The 17158-nt window shown below is 31.9% G+C and overlaps 1 protein-coding gene across 1 annotated transcript; it reads right to left on the bottom strand.

Moving 5' to 3' along the window:
- Nucleotides 1–769: 769 nt before the first annotated feature.
- On the bottom strand, nt 770–16945 carry LOC133840787 (sodium/potassium-transporting ATPase subunit beta-1). The gene is made up of 4 exons (XM_062272843.1): nt 16547–16945; nt 1788–2045; nt 1383–1642; nt 770–1314 (listed from the first exon to the last, which is right to left on the bottom strand). Exons 1-4 carry the CDS (start codon nt 16677–16679, stop codon nt 1036–1038), a joined length of 930 nt encoding a protein of 309 aa, XP_062128827.1. The 5' UTR covers nt 16680–16945; the 3' UTR covers nt 770–1035.
- Nucleotides 16946–17158: the final 213 nt, after the last annotated feature.

Raw genomic sequence — 17158 nt, 5'->3', positions numbered from 1 at the left:
GAAAGCAAGCTCGTCGAAGCAAACACACAAACAATATAACCATGACTACTATGATGTTAGAAATTTTATGAAGTTAACAACCAATAACCAACCAATAACTCTATAAAAAAATATATATACGTATAAAAAAAATAAATCAATGGTTTTTTCTTCTCGTCCTAAAATGTATCTTGGGCTTTGATTTACTTAAGCTTGAAATTATTATTTGCGGTCCCTAAGCTTTGTATAAGCAATATTTTAAGTTCTTATCAATTGTTAGTATAATATTTATTAAGTATTGCAATAAAAAGCTTAAGAAAGTACGAACAAAATGTAAAGAAATTTCATAATTGTTAATATTATTAAAGATTATTTATATAAGTACTTCATTATCATTTTTAAATGGTACATCAACTCGTTTTATTTGGTTTCTTCAATATTCACATTTTAAAAGAATTAAAGTAAATGATAATTATACATAAAATACTGACAACTAATATCATTGGTAAACAGAAAACTCTAACAAATACAATACAATTATACTTAGCTCTCGTTATCATTCAAGTTAGACAATCATGTTATTTAGACCGTTTCCTAAAATATTTAGAAGAATCACCATTGATACTTTTTGAATTATTTGCAATTTAATTAAACTTTTAGATTCTTTAAGAAACATACCGGGGAGATGCATTGTTTAAAGTTTAAACCAAAATTAAATATATATATGTATATATATATGTATATATATATGTATATATATAAATATATAGATGAAAAGAGCATGGATAAGTTTAGAATCGTGTTTACGATAGTCTTACTAGAATGATCGTAGAGGTCACGACATTATAACTTGACATTTTATTTATCGGCAGATTTGTATAATTATTGACATTTGTAACATTCTTTTTATGTAAATATACACGATATATTTTAATCTTGAAACTTCATTTAAGTATTTAGATAAAGATTTTGATTTATTAATCGATGGTAAGGATTCAGATCTCATAAGGCTTGCGTTGTTTGCTGCGATCACATGATGGTTTTATTGTTGGTATCCTAATCCATTAAAAATTGAAAAGTTACCGATCCCATGCGATCACGCATACTTCCACTATAAATGATATTTTTAGCCCATGCGCGACACTCTACATCCAACATTGAGCCGATAGGTGGATTATTGAATTGTACAGCAACAATGGGACTTAAGTAGCCAGGTTGATTCAAATACGGATAATAATATGTTGGAATACCCTGACTTGGATAATAACTTATATTCTGGAATTGCTCCTTATCCTTGCCGTAGTGGCCATTGCACGATACCCAAATCTTCTGACGCTGCAATTACAAATTTGGTAAATAAATTAATTTATTTACTCATTTATTATAATGTGTATTTAACTTACTTCAACCTCGCTCGTTTGGTTAAAAAGATGTTGAAGGTCGTCCGGCATATTGAGCGCGGGTGTATCATAGATTTCGGGAACCCAGCCATAAATCTTGTTCAATTTAAGGAATATGCAGGGCTTTCCTACCCTATAACCATAGCCATTTGCAGAGGAACATGGTCCAAATTGATTTTCATCGACAACACATACGTCGTTAGGGTTACGACTTTGATTGTAGTCGCAGTGTTTCATCTTGCGACCTTCAGTTTGCTTATAATCTGCGAATGTACAAACATATATGCGAATGTTATATTCTGTAATATTATATTTATTTTGGTGGATAATTCTTCTAGGACATTCGGTATAGTATTTAAAAAAAATTCACTATTCCGAGCAAAATGCTCGATAGTCTAGGAAACTTACCTTTAAGAAAATCATCCAGCAGGCCAGTCCAGTACTCAATCTCAGCGGGCTTCTTATTGTCAAACTCAATAACTGAACCTCGTTCGGTCTGTTCACTAAGTGGACGGAACCCTAAACCGGGATTTGTGCCTATCAAAGACTCTTCGAGTTGCCATTTTGGCTTATCATCATCAACTGAGGCTAGTAAGCCCTGCATGCAAATTGCAAAAAGAATTGCAAGTATAATATAAAAGATGACATAAAATATAAAAAGTTGACCTGCAAATTGATAAAAGACAATGTAATTAATCAAAAGTTTATTTTTTGAATATGCTCTGAAGTAATGAATTAATAATACATTAAAATACGGAGGTTTTCGCTGCTGTGCTTACGGTTGTATGTATGCATCTATGTATGTATGAATGGTATGCGTATGGAAATTTCGGTCTGACGTGATTTTTTTTTCGAATTGCGAGAGCCGAAGTGGGCGGGTAAAAAATTGAAAAGAAACTTGATCTACATTCAAATATAAATAAGTGATGTCAAAAAAACATTATATCTCTATCTTCTCAGCAGTTGACGCTGATCAAGAACATACATCTTCCTTATCGGCCATATATGCCTCCTTCTGCCTGTTAGATACATTTCCTGCAAGCAGAAAGTTACGACACCTTACGGGAGGCGGGAATAAAATATCCACAGGATTAGGAGTTAACCCTAGCAAAGCAAAGTTATTATAAATTACTAAAAAAGCTAACGTATTTCAAATGTGAAGACCGGTAAATTGCCAGTAGCCAATTAAATTTCGACTCATGCTATGACCGTAAATGCTGTTTAATTTCCCTAACGCACTTTTTTCTCAAAAACTTTATTAATTTACTTGTACATAACCATTAGTTCTCGTCATAGCTTCATATTCTGCATTTTTTTAGAATATGGTTACTCGCGTTGGTCGGCTTCTGATCATCAGCAATTTTTTAACTTGTTAAATTTTCTACAATATGCGTCATTTGTCTTATGAGTGGTGCCTGAGAAAGTTGACTTTTTCCACTGATACAAACTTTAAAATCTTGATGAGATAGAGCATAGTAAATATATTTATAGTATATGTACATATATACAAGCGGATTTTAACATGAAACAAGTTAGAAAGCTACAGTCGAGTGTGCTCGACTGTGAGATACCCGCTACCCATTTTGAATAAAAGCAAAATATTGCGGTAATTTTTTCAAAATATACAAACAATACTTCGAAAATACTAAAATATACCAAATGGTATATTTGGTATATCAATATAGTACCACATTCAAAATATAGCATAGACGGCACAGTGTACCAGATTGTCGGCCAAAGCAACTAAGACCCCTACTAAGTAGGCGTTTTTGCCCATTCACACAAATCAAATATGGATTATTTTAAAAACTAATTAAATTATTTTCTTTCACTGCACTATCGACAGCTATCGACGATAGATTTTCCTTGCTATCGTCAATAGTTGATGGAAATCACTATCGTCGATAGTGGTCGATAGTTTTTAAAATTTCTTTGTATACCCGCAACCCGCATCCTCCGTAGAGTCGTAGAGGGTCTTGAGCAAAGAGGGCAAATCATTTCAAATAGGCGTACAAAATTATTGGTTGAAATATATATAAAAATAGCAGTTGAGGTTAACCTAAAAAATAAAAATTCATATAATTTGAATAATTATTTATTATTCTTAGATAAAGATTGGAGAACCAATATCATACTCTCATACTTTAAACAAATATGGATTGTTTTTGAAAACTAATTAAATTATTTTCTTTTACTGCACTATCGACAGCTATCGACGATAGATTTTCCTAGCTATCGTCGATAGTTGATATTTTATGGAAACTATCAATCACTATCGATAGCGCAGACTATCGATAGTTCTCCACCTCTAATAACTACTATAGTTATTATTGTATTTACCAAAATTCGCAGCTCTAGCTTTAATATTACGCTTGTTATTCGATTTTTTTGATATTCGGGGGCGGAAGGGGGCGTGGCAATAATTTGAAACAAAATTGATCTGCGTGCAAACATAAACAAATACTGTTATTTATAACTCTATCTCTTATAGTCTCTGAGAGGTGTTCATACGGATAGACGGACATGGCTAGATCGTCTCGGCTGTTGACGCTGATCAAGAATATATATGCTTTATAGGGTCGGAGATGCCTCCTTCTACCTGTTACATACATTTCCTGTCGGCACAAAGTTATAATACCTTTCTACCCTATGGGTAGCGGTTATAAAAACATACAAGTTAACAAGCGTCACTCGCTAGTAAACATCTAACTACCCTAGCACTCTCGCAGGACGAAGTCATATAGCGATCCACGCGAATGCAACAATCGTATGTGGCAATGCATTTGGGACATATTTTGCTGAGAGAGCATCAACAGATTTGTAGGAAGAACCGTTCTCACTTCTTTTCCACTGGTCATGCTATGCTTTAGCTGTACTTCTTAATCCTTTGAGTTTTTAGTTTTATATTTGATTCACACAAGCAAGGTCTTGAAAATACCATTTCTCCGGCCATCTGACGCAAAAAACATTATAACTTCTTATCAAGCCAAGCGTATTGGGAGAGTAAGATCTCCCCAGCATAATCTTCATAGACTCCCGATAACGACGCTCACCCCGGCAACCTGGAACTTGCGAGGCACTGAAGAATAGAATTTAATAACTTACTTGAAGTACACGCTTGTTTAGTTTAAATAAATGTAATTTGATCTCTTACATTTCGGAACAATTTTTCTTGGCATATTCCCAATTTTATATTTGAATGTACTATGTATTAAAATGGGACTATCTGGTCATGGCATGTATTTACGTATTCCCCTAACGCTGCCTTGAGAAATAAAATTTTCTGACATCGTCTGGAATGTATGCACGAGCACTTTAAATCATTTTCGTTCTCGAGACTTTCGCCGTAAGGCTTGCTCCGGTTTTACTTTTCGTTTTCATTTTGGGACCAAAGCGTACCTTTTCGTTTTTAGGTGCTGCGGATTTCACTACTTTTCGTTCATCGTTTTGTTATTTGAATTTCTTACTGCTGAAACAGCTGAATTGTGGTTTTGTCCAAATTAATCAACGCGAAAAAAAACATTTCGTATTTTCAATTGCCTGCCTCGATAGAACTGACATAAAGATAATTTTATTCTACATACTTGATTGAACGGCAATCAGCTGTTTTCCAGAAAAAAAGGGCCACCTTTAAAACCGATTTGATTCCAGTAATTTTAAATACTTTTTTATGCACTTTTAGCATTAAGGTAATTAATTTAAACAAATTAATTTATAAAAAAAAACATATTTTCACAACTTCAAATAAATTAATGCCACCCGATTCATTAACATATTTAACAATTTTTATTTAGCTTTCTAATTCCAACAAAAGTACAGCAACTTTAACGATAACTCATGGTGACATTTTTATCGCTCGCCCACCAAAATTAAGAATTTAAATGTTTTAAAAATAATTACATGCTTAATTGATCTTCTGGCGGTCTGAAATAAACCAATGAGTTTTCTTCCTTTTGCAAATAAGATCCAATTTGATATAGAAAAAGGCATTGCTTGTCATTTCGATATGACAAACTCGTTTTGAAAATCTAAAGAAACTAGTGGATGTGAAAATAAGCAAAAACGAAATGTGAATGTTATAACCGAAGCAATACTGTGTGACGTCGATTTTCGAAATCAGCCGAAAAGCCAGTAACCACGTACTTAAACTGAAACTTAAACTAACCAAGAATTCGATTTTCTCCATGTATTTCGAAAAATTTGAAGTGTCACATTATCGGCCATCATATTTGTCGGTATATTTTTCAAGATCCAATCAACACTAGTATACAAGAAGATTTAGTCGTGTGAGCACCTACATAGATCTCAACGATAGAACTTACAACGAGGCTCCAGTTTTCACATTCACATTTGGTTTTCGTTTTGAAAACAAACGCTTAAGAAGGTGCCCCGTTTTCACTTTCACAAGTTTTTTTTTTTGTTTTGCAATACGAGCCAGTTTGTCTTGCCGACATAAAAAGTAAATGCCTTTAAAACATATGTTAATTGCATATTTGGTTTATTGACGTTAATTTAAGACCGCCAGAAGATCAATAAAGGATGTAATTATTTTTAAAACAACTTATTTCAATTACTTAAATGCTTCAAATGCATAATAAAAATAATTAAATTCAGTAGAAAGAAATTGGTTAAAATTTTTTTTGTGGCGACATTTCGTTCTGCAGTTCCCAGCACAACAAAATTTTAAAACGTATCGATACTCCGATATTGAAATGTATGTAAATGTCAAATTAGCATGCATTCATATGCGGAACAATAGACAAACTATAATTCCGTGCTCATATCGGCAAAGTGAATAGAAGCATCATGATGATTAATTAAAAAAAAAATTAAAAAGAATACGTGTGAGGAATTTTTTAGTAAAGAGAAATAGCATTAATTAATATTGTGAAGTCGCAAAACTATATATAAAATTTTAAATAAAAAAATATTGCAAAATATTGTTATTGAAATTGGCAAAGAATATGGTGCTTAATTGCTTGGAACACAGTCTCCAAAATTTTGAATATATCTTACATGTATATCTAGTATATCATTTCAGTATATTTTTTTTACTTAGTATACGGATTTTGTATTTTTTGTACCACACCGTTTTGAATTTTAGAAATGGGTAGTGATCGCGATTTTTTATATAAAAGTGTGACGCATATTTATATGTATATTATATTTAATGCTGTATTCATTAATTGACCCGGCTTATTAGCGTTTCGCATTATTTTAATGGACTGGTTCTGAAATTATTTGTCTGTTTCCAGTAAAAAAGTTATTAATTTGGTCAATAAATTTTGTTGTCTATAACCTTTCTTTCCTAGTTTTCGGTCATCATTTAATTTTAAAGGAAGTTTTCGACTGATTACTTCATCAATGATTGTTGTAATTCTCAATTTCGTTAGACTAATTCGATATACAGAATATTGCCAGTTATTTCTGCGGGATGGGCTATTTGGCAATTTGTTCGACAATGACCAAAACAACATGCGATATTCAAGTTCTGTAGCTCAGTGCTGTTACTATGATGAATGTCTACTCGCTGACAATTCCTACGGCAACTGTCAGACGACCGGTTCTCCACGGTATGGCCCCGGTCAAGGTGGATGTCCGTGGCGTGTGTTACAAATATCGACATATACATACATACATACTTATGTACATATGTATATACACCCTAAATACGTGGCTGCCGACATTAATATGTCTTCAATTAGAAGAACTCGGACATAAACACACACACTCACCCAACATTGCTCACACATTAAATGATTGCCTGTTGTTTCCCTTAATCGATAAATACACTAACTAGATGTAGATGTGCTTTATCTTTTTCGTATGTATGTATGTCAATTGTAATTTTTGTGGGGGACTAAGTGTACGTTCAAAATACAACATTTTAAGTAATCAAAAATCAGTAAGCGAAAAGGATCAGAAAGTTAAAAAAAATTTAGATCGATTTAAAAAAATACACGAGACTTTCGAGTGGATTAGCTGTGGATTAGCGAATCTTCACATGTATTAGCTTATGAATATGCTCAAGCATACAAATGAAAAGACTGAACGACAAATCACATCCATGCTCAGCCTTTCACAGTCGATCTGAAACTGAACTCAATTCAATGCCGTTTGCAGCGTATTTCGAAATCGTCTGGGCGCTAGCAATTTACATACATATGTACATAGGTTTCCTAGTGAGACCCGCTACCCATAGGGTAGAAGGGTATTATAACTTTGTGCCGACAGGAAATGTATGTAACAGGTAGAAGGAGACATCTCCTTCTGTCTGTGTGTCTGTCCGTATGAAACACTGGATCTCAGAGACTATAAGACATAGATCACTAATTTTTTTTCGACAGCATTTGTTATGTTTGCAAGCAGATCAAGTTTATTTCAAATTTTTGCCACGACCACTTCCGCCCCAGCAAATCAAAAAAATCGAATACCTAGCGTAATTTTAAAGCTAGAGTTGCGAATTTTAATATATATAATAATAATAATAATTTGGTTGCGATCAGATAAAAAATGTCGAAGTTATTAAAGAAATACTTTTGTATGGGCAAAAACGCCTACTTACTAGGGGTCTTAGTTGCTTTGGCTGACAATCTGGTATATTGTGCCGTCTATGGTATATGTTGTATGCGGTACAATATCGATATACCATATATACAATTCGGTATATTTTGAGAATAATACCGCAAAATATATTGCTTTTAGTCAAAATGGGTAGCGGCTATTAGCTTTCTTTAGTAGCTTTCTTACTTGTTGAATACTTAATTTAAAAAAAAAGATTTTCAAAAGTGGTTTAACGATATGGAAAATGGTAGTATTTTTGAAAGCTTATGCCTAGTATTGGAAAACGCCTGTGCAGTCATCGTTAATCACTTACCGTAAATTATATAAATAGAATTTGACTATTTGCTTAATAAAGCTCCAATTGGGAGCCAGGAGCTATTTAACTCCAACTACAACCCATTGATAATTTCAGACTGTCAAAGTACGAAAATCCAGGCCGATGGTATTCGTATTCGTTCTTGATTGAATTTATGCATTGTTAATTCTGCGTCATTGAATTTTACTTACTTCAAATTTCGCGACTAAAAGAACTTTTATATTGGTCGTGATCTTTCTTTTCACTTTTATGTTTACTTTAATCATATGATAACAATTATGATAGTTTTGAAAATTGCACAAGAAATGTGAAAACTAGCACGATAATGGACTTTTACTTATTGGCCAAAAAGAAAAAGTCCATTATCGAAGAGAATAATGGATATATTATATATATAATAATTCATTTAACAAAGGGACACATTCAGGAAACATAAATCCAAAGTAAAATTGAAGAACTCTATAAAATTTTGTTCGGTTATAAATACAATGACAAATAAATATGCAAGATTAAAAGAGTTATCAAAGAAACCCCAAATTGAAGCTCTCTTGTAAAGAATATTTAATGTTCACATGTGTATTGCCAGTTAAAACTCTATTTGATTATGTTTAAAAAGAACTATAGATAGGAAGAGATATGATAAATTCTAGACTCCGACTAGATTAATTGTCAAAGCTTAATATGATAAGAATGGCAAAAGGTTTTCGCATGAACAACATAACATAAATATAAATTAAAATGTATATTATATAAATAATAATAATTTTAAAATGTAATGAACATATTGAGAATAAAGGAATGAAGTTACGACTGGATTGTGCGATAAATTTAAATGCAATGAAACTTCTTTGCTTATTTGTCAAACTACATGAGATGCAAGCACATCGACACCTAAGTTAAGGAAGTATAACATGTGTATATATGTATGTACTAGCATTTCATGACATCAGCTATCTCCCTTTCATTAGACGAAAACGAGAAAACAAACATTTATGCGTTGTCAATAAGGGCGAGTGTCTGTGTCCATCAATTTAGCCTTCTGCACAAAGACCTTTAAGGCGTTGTATACTGGGCGACCATCGCCAATATAATAAAGTCTTACCACCCATCAGTGACTGCCTCACTTGGAATGTAAACACTAAGGTTGATACACCGTTTGTCATTTGCAAATGGCCAAAAATCGTAATATACAGGGTGCCGTGTAAATCTTTAGATTCTAAAGTTTAGAAATTATGACTTGGTAAACATCCTAGGTGTCACAAAAGCTATGTTTTCGTATTTAAGTCCGAGCAACCGTTAATTTCATATTCGAAAAAATCGATCAGATGCACATACATTTATTGCAAAGTAATATGAAAACATATTTCTTAATTGTTACACATTAAAAATGTTTCTAGCTTGGCTAATAAGTCATTTGTACTATCTTGGTTTTACTGGGTATACATTTTTAGGAAAAGAAGAGGCGCTTTAAACCTAAAACAAAAGCAGAAGGTCTCATGTAAATATTTCAACAAATCAATAACCATCTTCCATTGTTCGTTGCAGCCATAGCACTAGTTACCTCAATTGATTTCAAGGGTCAATAAATATGCATAAAGAAATAAAGTCTGACAGTCAGCAGATCGAACCGGTTTTAAATGTAACATAGAATAACAAAGGTGCCTATTGCAACCCCCATTTTGCTTGTTGAGTGCGACAATACTTCAACAATGATACCTTACGAAATGCACGGCAAATCGGTATTATAATGAAATTCAAAGCTTTTCCGGTTTGCTTTGCTGAAAATGTATTTCAGTCCAAAATGAGTGGAAACTAAAGCGTATTTTCTTTTCATACATTATTTATTTTGTTTAGAAACTTTTGTGATTCAACTTATTTCACATTCGCCAATTTCGCAAACATGATAACAATTGAATCGTATCCGAAACATTATAATAGTTGAAACGACATATGTACATACATACATATTACGAAAATGTCTGACGAAAATGTGGCGTGGAAAACTATTTAAAAGTAAAAAAAAACGTATACCCAAAAAATTATTATTTTTATTAAATATTAATCCATTTACTCTTGATTAGCACTTTAAATTCAGTTCAGAATGATTTTGGAATTTTTTTTCCGTGTAAAGATAATTACAACAATGAACAAATTCGTGCGAAATACAAACAAAATTAGCGAATATATATATTTTTTAGTAAAAAAGAAAAAGTTTCTAAAAGCAATCTTAACTCTGAATATATGTACTGCTGTTCAGAGCTATAACAATTTTAATTTATTAATTAATTTTTTGAATGGTTTCAGTTTAAGTTTTATTTTTTTTTATAATAGTGCCGTTCTCAACAATTGCCCATATCCACCTACATGATCTACGGACATATAGTGTTGTTGCTATGTTACGTTTTAGAAGTAACAATATTATAGTGGTGTGTATCTAGTAAGAATAATGTAGTTTGCAAAAAGAGACCCCTTGAATAAATAATAAGTTAGTAAAACCACTAGACAATTGAATATGTGGGAGGAATACAAATACATATGTATATTTACAAATAAACCTATACGCGTAGTAATGAGTCCGAGTTTTATTTGCCATATGGGCAATAACAGGTGTGGCAACAATGGGCTTAGGGCCTGTTGACATGACATGGCACAAAATGCCCGTAATGGTTATTAAAATGCGCCACCATGTCGGAAAGATTAACTATTTAAATAATCTGTGTTTTAATATAGCTTTTCCAAAATATCGCATATTTGTTCAACATGTACTATGTATATAACTAAAATACCATCAATAATCATATCTTTAAACTTTATACAAAATTTCAAAATATTTTATTTATTCGTCCTTATTTTTCAGGGATTTATTTATGAAAAATAGTTCAGTTCGTAGAACTGCTTTTATTTTCTAAGCTAATTTACAAATATTCGAAGCTTTGAATGTGTCACATTTCTTGCAACTGTTTATGTTAAACATATTGTAGTATTTCTTGACATAAGTTCAGCTAGTATTGTGAATTTATAAAAGCTTCTTCAGCATAAACTTTTTTAAAGGGTGCAATATTTGAAGCATCTATGGAATGTATTCAAATCGATGGTAAGAACAGTGAAGTAGGTGTCCAAATAATAATAATATTAGGTACTACTGTATTTTTCACTTTCATAAATTGAAAAGATAGTTTATTGCAGCTGAAAAATAAAAAAAAATCTTTAGGTGATACTTCATATGTGGTTGTCTACACGATAATTATATCGAAATCAGTGTGAAAAAACAAAAAGAATAAAAGAGAACATTAAAAATAGCAAAATATATGAGAAGTTCGCGTATCTTCAGAACAGTACCATATTTTGTGAATGGCGCATAACACATTGCAAAATTAGATCAAATCTACATATGTGCAAAGTGAGAAAGATATCAAACCAGCCTGCATCTACAATCTGTTAGTTTTAATTTTATCCCATTACATATTAATATCTATTTGAATAAATTTAAATATTTTTTTCAATTGAAAATTACATTTTTACCGGTACCCAGCGAGGCTTTAACTAATTTTAATTTTACAGATAATACATCAATATGCTTTTCGGTAGAGCTTATATCTGCTGAAGATTGGAACCTTTCGCAGCATCATTTCATAAGCGGCTAATGAAAACGCATCATCAATGATTCGGTAATGGATATGAAAAGGCGACCGTATTTTGACTAATATTTTGGTGTATGTATTTATCGACAAAGTGCGATATCGAAAGTAATCATGAATATTGCACTTAATAAGTGGCGCTTTAAAATTGTTTCAAATTGATTTGCAACTTTTTTTAAAATAAGAAGAAACAAATAAAGCTCAAAATAGAGGAATTCTGATGGAGGCATGAGAAATTAAATATATTCAAACTTATACTTTTCGAATACATACAGGCCGGCGTTATTTATTAAATTGTTCATTTTCGGTTGATTTGTTTCTAATACCTTCTATATTAATCATTCTGCTTAACTTTGTTTACTTTTGCACCCCTAAAAAATCGTTTGAATGATGCGAATTGTATTCCTTACTTACACCAGAAAATACATAACATAATTAAGTATGCAACCAGAAAATGCATAACATACATACTACATATGTAAGTATGCATATTAAATGGATTTGCTCTAAATTGGTAGGGGTATCTCAAAGCCGAGAATGTGCAATTTTATTGTTTTATTCACACATACGTGATTGAATGCAAGTTAGCTATTTTCGTGATTTTGCGATGTGTGCTCTAAAATGTACAATTGTAAACATCACATTTGGTCTGAGTTATGAAATAATAGTAAGGATGATAAAATAATGTAACTAGATAAAATAATATAACTATATACATATAATAACAACTGACCATTTTACTCTTAAAGAGTCACAATATCGCCAAATCAATGTGATTTAAACGAATGTTATTATTTCACTTAACAATTATATGTAGGCACTTAAAAATAGGTTTACCAAGTCAAAAATTGTTGAAATGTATTTATTTCTAAACAATATACATTTAATTTGATGTAAATTTGTAGACACTTCAAATGCATTTTGTTTTTGGAAACGACGCAAAAGCAAGTTTGTAAAAAGTTATTTTGTGGTAATATACCCCTATATAGAATCCATTACTTTATGTAATAGACTAAATCAATTTATTTAATTCGGAAGGTAGTTCATTGTTTAAGTTTACCTAACAACTGCGAGCACGAACAAAAAGATGATGACATATTCTTAAATTGAGTTGGTTCGATTGACTTTCGTCATATGAACATAAAGTAGTACTGAACAAACACAAAGTTTTAATTAAAAATTTCTGTGCAATAGTCATTTTCATTTTTAGTTTTTAACATTTAACCATACGTAACGGAACGTAGTCGCACATGTTGTCGTCTGAATATCTTAAATTTACTTATATATCCATACTCATTACTTTTTAGTAGTGTACTATAAATGAGTTTACTTTATAGTAAGAGACCCTCTAAACATTTCTTGGGAATCGATGTAACGATGCACCTGACTTTGTACAAAACAATCGTTTCCAGAATTACCATTAAGAACGTCTTTTTTTCCATATGATTATTATATATTAGAATCTTATTTATCGACGGTCTCAAAACAAGGAATGAAAAAGGAGATATGCCTTTTAATTTATATTACATTTCAATTTAATAACATTTAATTACAGATTATCGTGTACACCATTTTCCGTTGCATCATTGCAACCTATATCAAACAATTTCATGCATACACATATGTATGTATATATGTACATATGTGGATCACAGCTTATTTCAACCACCACCAACCGACAACTTTGAGTTAGTGTACTGGCCAAACTAAAAGAGGTATTAACTTTATTTAAACGCAGGATTTTAGTTTAACGTTTTAAAATACAAGATATTTTTTCATTTATCCTCCAATTTTTTGTTTAGTATATAAAATTATTGAAAAACAAAAAAATGCCAAAAAAAAAGTACCACAGCTTATTTCAACCAGCAACTTTGCAGCTGTGCGAAGATCAGTTTCCTAGGAAAATAACTGGTGTTTATGGATCTATTGCTTTGTGTATAGTATTTTCAATACATAGAAATTAAATTTTCGACATTTTAAGCTTTAGATCTCAAAATGGGTCCGTGAACCACAATTGAGAAGGAAAATGACGTCATGGCTCCTTTAAAGGATGGATTTTCCCGTCCAAAAATTTATGAATTGCTGCATCTGAGTGTTTCGACTGTGCAAATAATCATTTCATTGTTTTTTTCGCGAAAGTATAGTGCATGAGAAGGGCAAAAATGTACCCAATGCATTTTTTAATGAGACCGACGGGTGTTATATTGTCCGGAAAATCGGGAAAATCCAAAATTTTCGCCACCAAAATTGGCCAGTGTTATAGAGGAGGAATTGCGTAAGGCGTGCCACCCAGAATCAATTCGAGAGTACTGCGGGAAAGTAACTTTAATGACAGTATAAGGCGCAAGAAACCGTTTATAAGGCGCGCGAATCAAAAGGCTCCTTTGAAATTTGTCAAGGAGCATGTGGGAAAGGATAAAAACTTTTGGAAATTAATCATATTTGTGGACGAGTCCAAAATCAACATTTTTGGCTTGGTTGGAGCTCCATATGTCGGTCAGAATCCAAATTCCGGGCTTCAAAACAAAAATTTAAAGCCTACAGTCACGCATTACGGTGGTAGCGTCGTGGTTTGGGCCTGTATGTCCACAGCCGTAGTCGGAAAACTCAATTTTATTGACGCGACCATTGACTAGACTCAATACCTAGAGGTACTGAATGTCAATTTGATCCAAAGTGCAGATAAACTGGGCATTAAGGATGATTTCCGCTTCTACCAAGACAATGACCCTAGGCTTAAGGCAGGAATTGGGCAAGATTGGCTAATGTGCAACTGTCGTCATGTCATGAAACCATCAGCTCAGTAACCTAACATAAATGTTGTAAAAAAATTTTTGGGCCATTTTGGACCAGAACATCGGAAAAAAGCCAATTTCCAACAAATCTAACCTTAAAGCGGCTTTAGTGGAAGAATGGGACAAAATTAGCCCCTATATCACAAAAAAATTGGTGGAATCTATTCCAAACTGTCTGGAAGGAGCTATTAACCAAGAAGGAGGTCATACGAAATTCTAAAAACACAGTTTAACATATTTATATTTAGTTATTTTCAGCTGGTTGAAATAAGCTGTGGTACTTTTTTTTGGCATTTTTTTGTTTTTCAATAATTTTATATAGTAAACAAAAAATTAGAGGATAAATGAAAAATTATCTTTTATGTGAAGACATTAAACTACAATCCTGCGTTTAAATAAAGTTAATACCTCTTTTAGTTTGGCCAGTATACTAACTCAAAGTTGTCGGTTGGTGGTGATTGAAATAAGCTGTGATTGTATGTACATATAGGCATTTCCAGGATCACTCACTATCGTGACATCTTTAACCTTAAAAAAAAACTATGTCATAAAAGCACATTTTCCGTTAGGTAGAAGGCTATAATAACTTTCTGCTTACTGCAAATGTATGTAACCAGCAGAAGGAGGCATCTCCGACCCTATAAAGTATATATATTCTTGATTAGCTGCAACACTTCCGCCCAGCAAATACCACGCCCACTTCCGCCCAACAAATGGACAAAAATCTAATAATAAGCGTAATTTTTAAGCTAGAGCAATGAATTTTAAAACATACAATAATAATTATAGTATTAGAGATTTCTGAAAATTTGTGATAGATAAAAATTGTAGAAGTTTTTTAATAAATACTATTGAATGCTTTGGCTGACAATTTGGAATATTTTGCACTCAATGGTATGTTTTGAATGTAGTACTATATAAATAAATGTATATTTATTATTATAAAGGTATATTGATTTGGTATATTTTAAAATGAATACCGCATTGTTTTGCTTTTATTCTCAATGGGTAACGGATATTTCACAGTCGAGGACACTCGACTGTAGCTTTCATACATGTTTTACATGATAAATGCATTGTATAAGAATTTTTTCTAAATAAGAGACAAGCCTTGTCGCTTTCGAGATATTAAGACAAAAAAAAACGGAGCTCTTGAAATCTTGAATCGTGAAAAATGTGAAAATCAGTGAAATCATCAGCAAATAATTACTCTGACAATACATTTAAATCATAATAAAATAATTCAGTCTTATATATTATTATATTAGTTCACATTATTATAAAGTATTATTGTTTATTTTTTTTTTTAATTTATATATATATTTGCAAGGTGACAACCCAAACGTGACCAAATTTACATAAGGCTTATTAAAAAAATTAACCGATAGTCGATGCTTGCTTTATCTCTGTTTAAATTTTTTTGTATAAATATTTTAAAAATAAAATTGCAAAGATTTTGATTAAATATTACGAATAAAACCGAGAATCAAAATATTTTACAACAAAAACAAAAATATATTTATTATTATATTTCTCATTAATTTCCCAAAATTAAAGTATTTCTTATTATTTTTTTATTTATATTTTTGGAAATGCCTATATGCATTTAAGTATATTCTCATATGTCCATTTTCTTGCCGACTATTGCTGTTTCTTCTATGTACATACTATAAACATTATAATATGTAATATAACATATACTGCCTCACACTCCTACGATTAGACTTAAAGAGACTTCAAGTTGGAAGTAAGAGAATGTGATAAAGAAAAAACTCGATTTCTGTTTGTTTGTTTGGTTAGAAAAATCAGTAAATGACGTTTTTCTGGGTATCTAAACAATTTTTTTTATCTTACCCCAGCTCTTTCCAGTACGGCCAAAAAAGGAACCATCCCGGGGATCATAAATCATCTCGGAAAAAGTCTGTTTTCGGGCCGGTTGAGGAAAATCGTTCTCACATTTATCGCCTTTTCCGTTATTCTTCGACATATTAGTGCTTTTTAAGATTGTTTGTATGTATAGGTGTAAAAGCTTTAATGTTTTTAATTATATTCGAAAAAATTATTTATATCACTTGGCATAATACTATAAGTGTTTGTTTATGTTTTTTTTTTCACTTTGTATTTTTAGTTTTACATAAACTAACACACAAACAAAACACAAAAAAGCTACACTTGGATTGCGTTCTTGAAATTCGGTACACAATTTTCGTTGCGTGCCGTGTATTGCGCTCTCTAGGGAAGATCGTCAACTGAGCCACAAAATGTTGTGGAGGCATTAAAGTCATCGCGTCGATAAGGCCTTCTGTTACTTCGGTGCTCTCTGCGCAACACGCACACATTCAACAATGCCTCTCAGTCAACACGCACACAACAAGAATAGAAAGATACGAGTGTTCGAATAAAGCAGACAGCTATTGAAAGCTTTTTACGATGATGCGGCCGTAACACAAGCAAATGAAAGTACAA

Source organism: Drosophila sulfurigaster, chromosome 2L (assembly GCF_023558435.1).
Source record: "Drosophila sulfurigaster albostrigata strain 15112-1811.04 chromosome 2L, ASM2355843v2, whole genome shotgun sequence".
Lineage (NCBI taxonomy): Eukaryota > Metazoa > Arthropoda > Insecta > Diptera > Drosophilidae > Drosophila > Drosophila sulfurigaster.
This window is presented reverse-complemented; position numbering and strand designations above follow the sequence as displayed.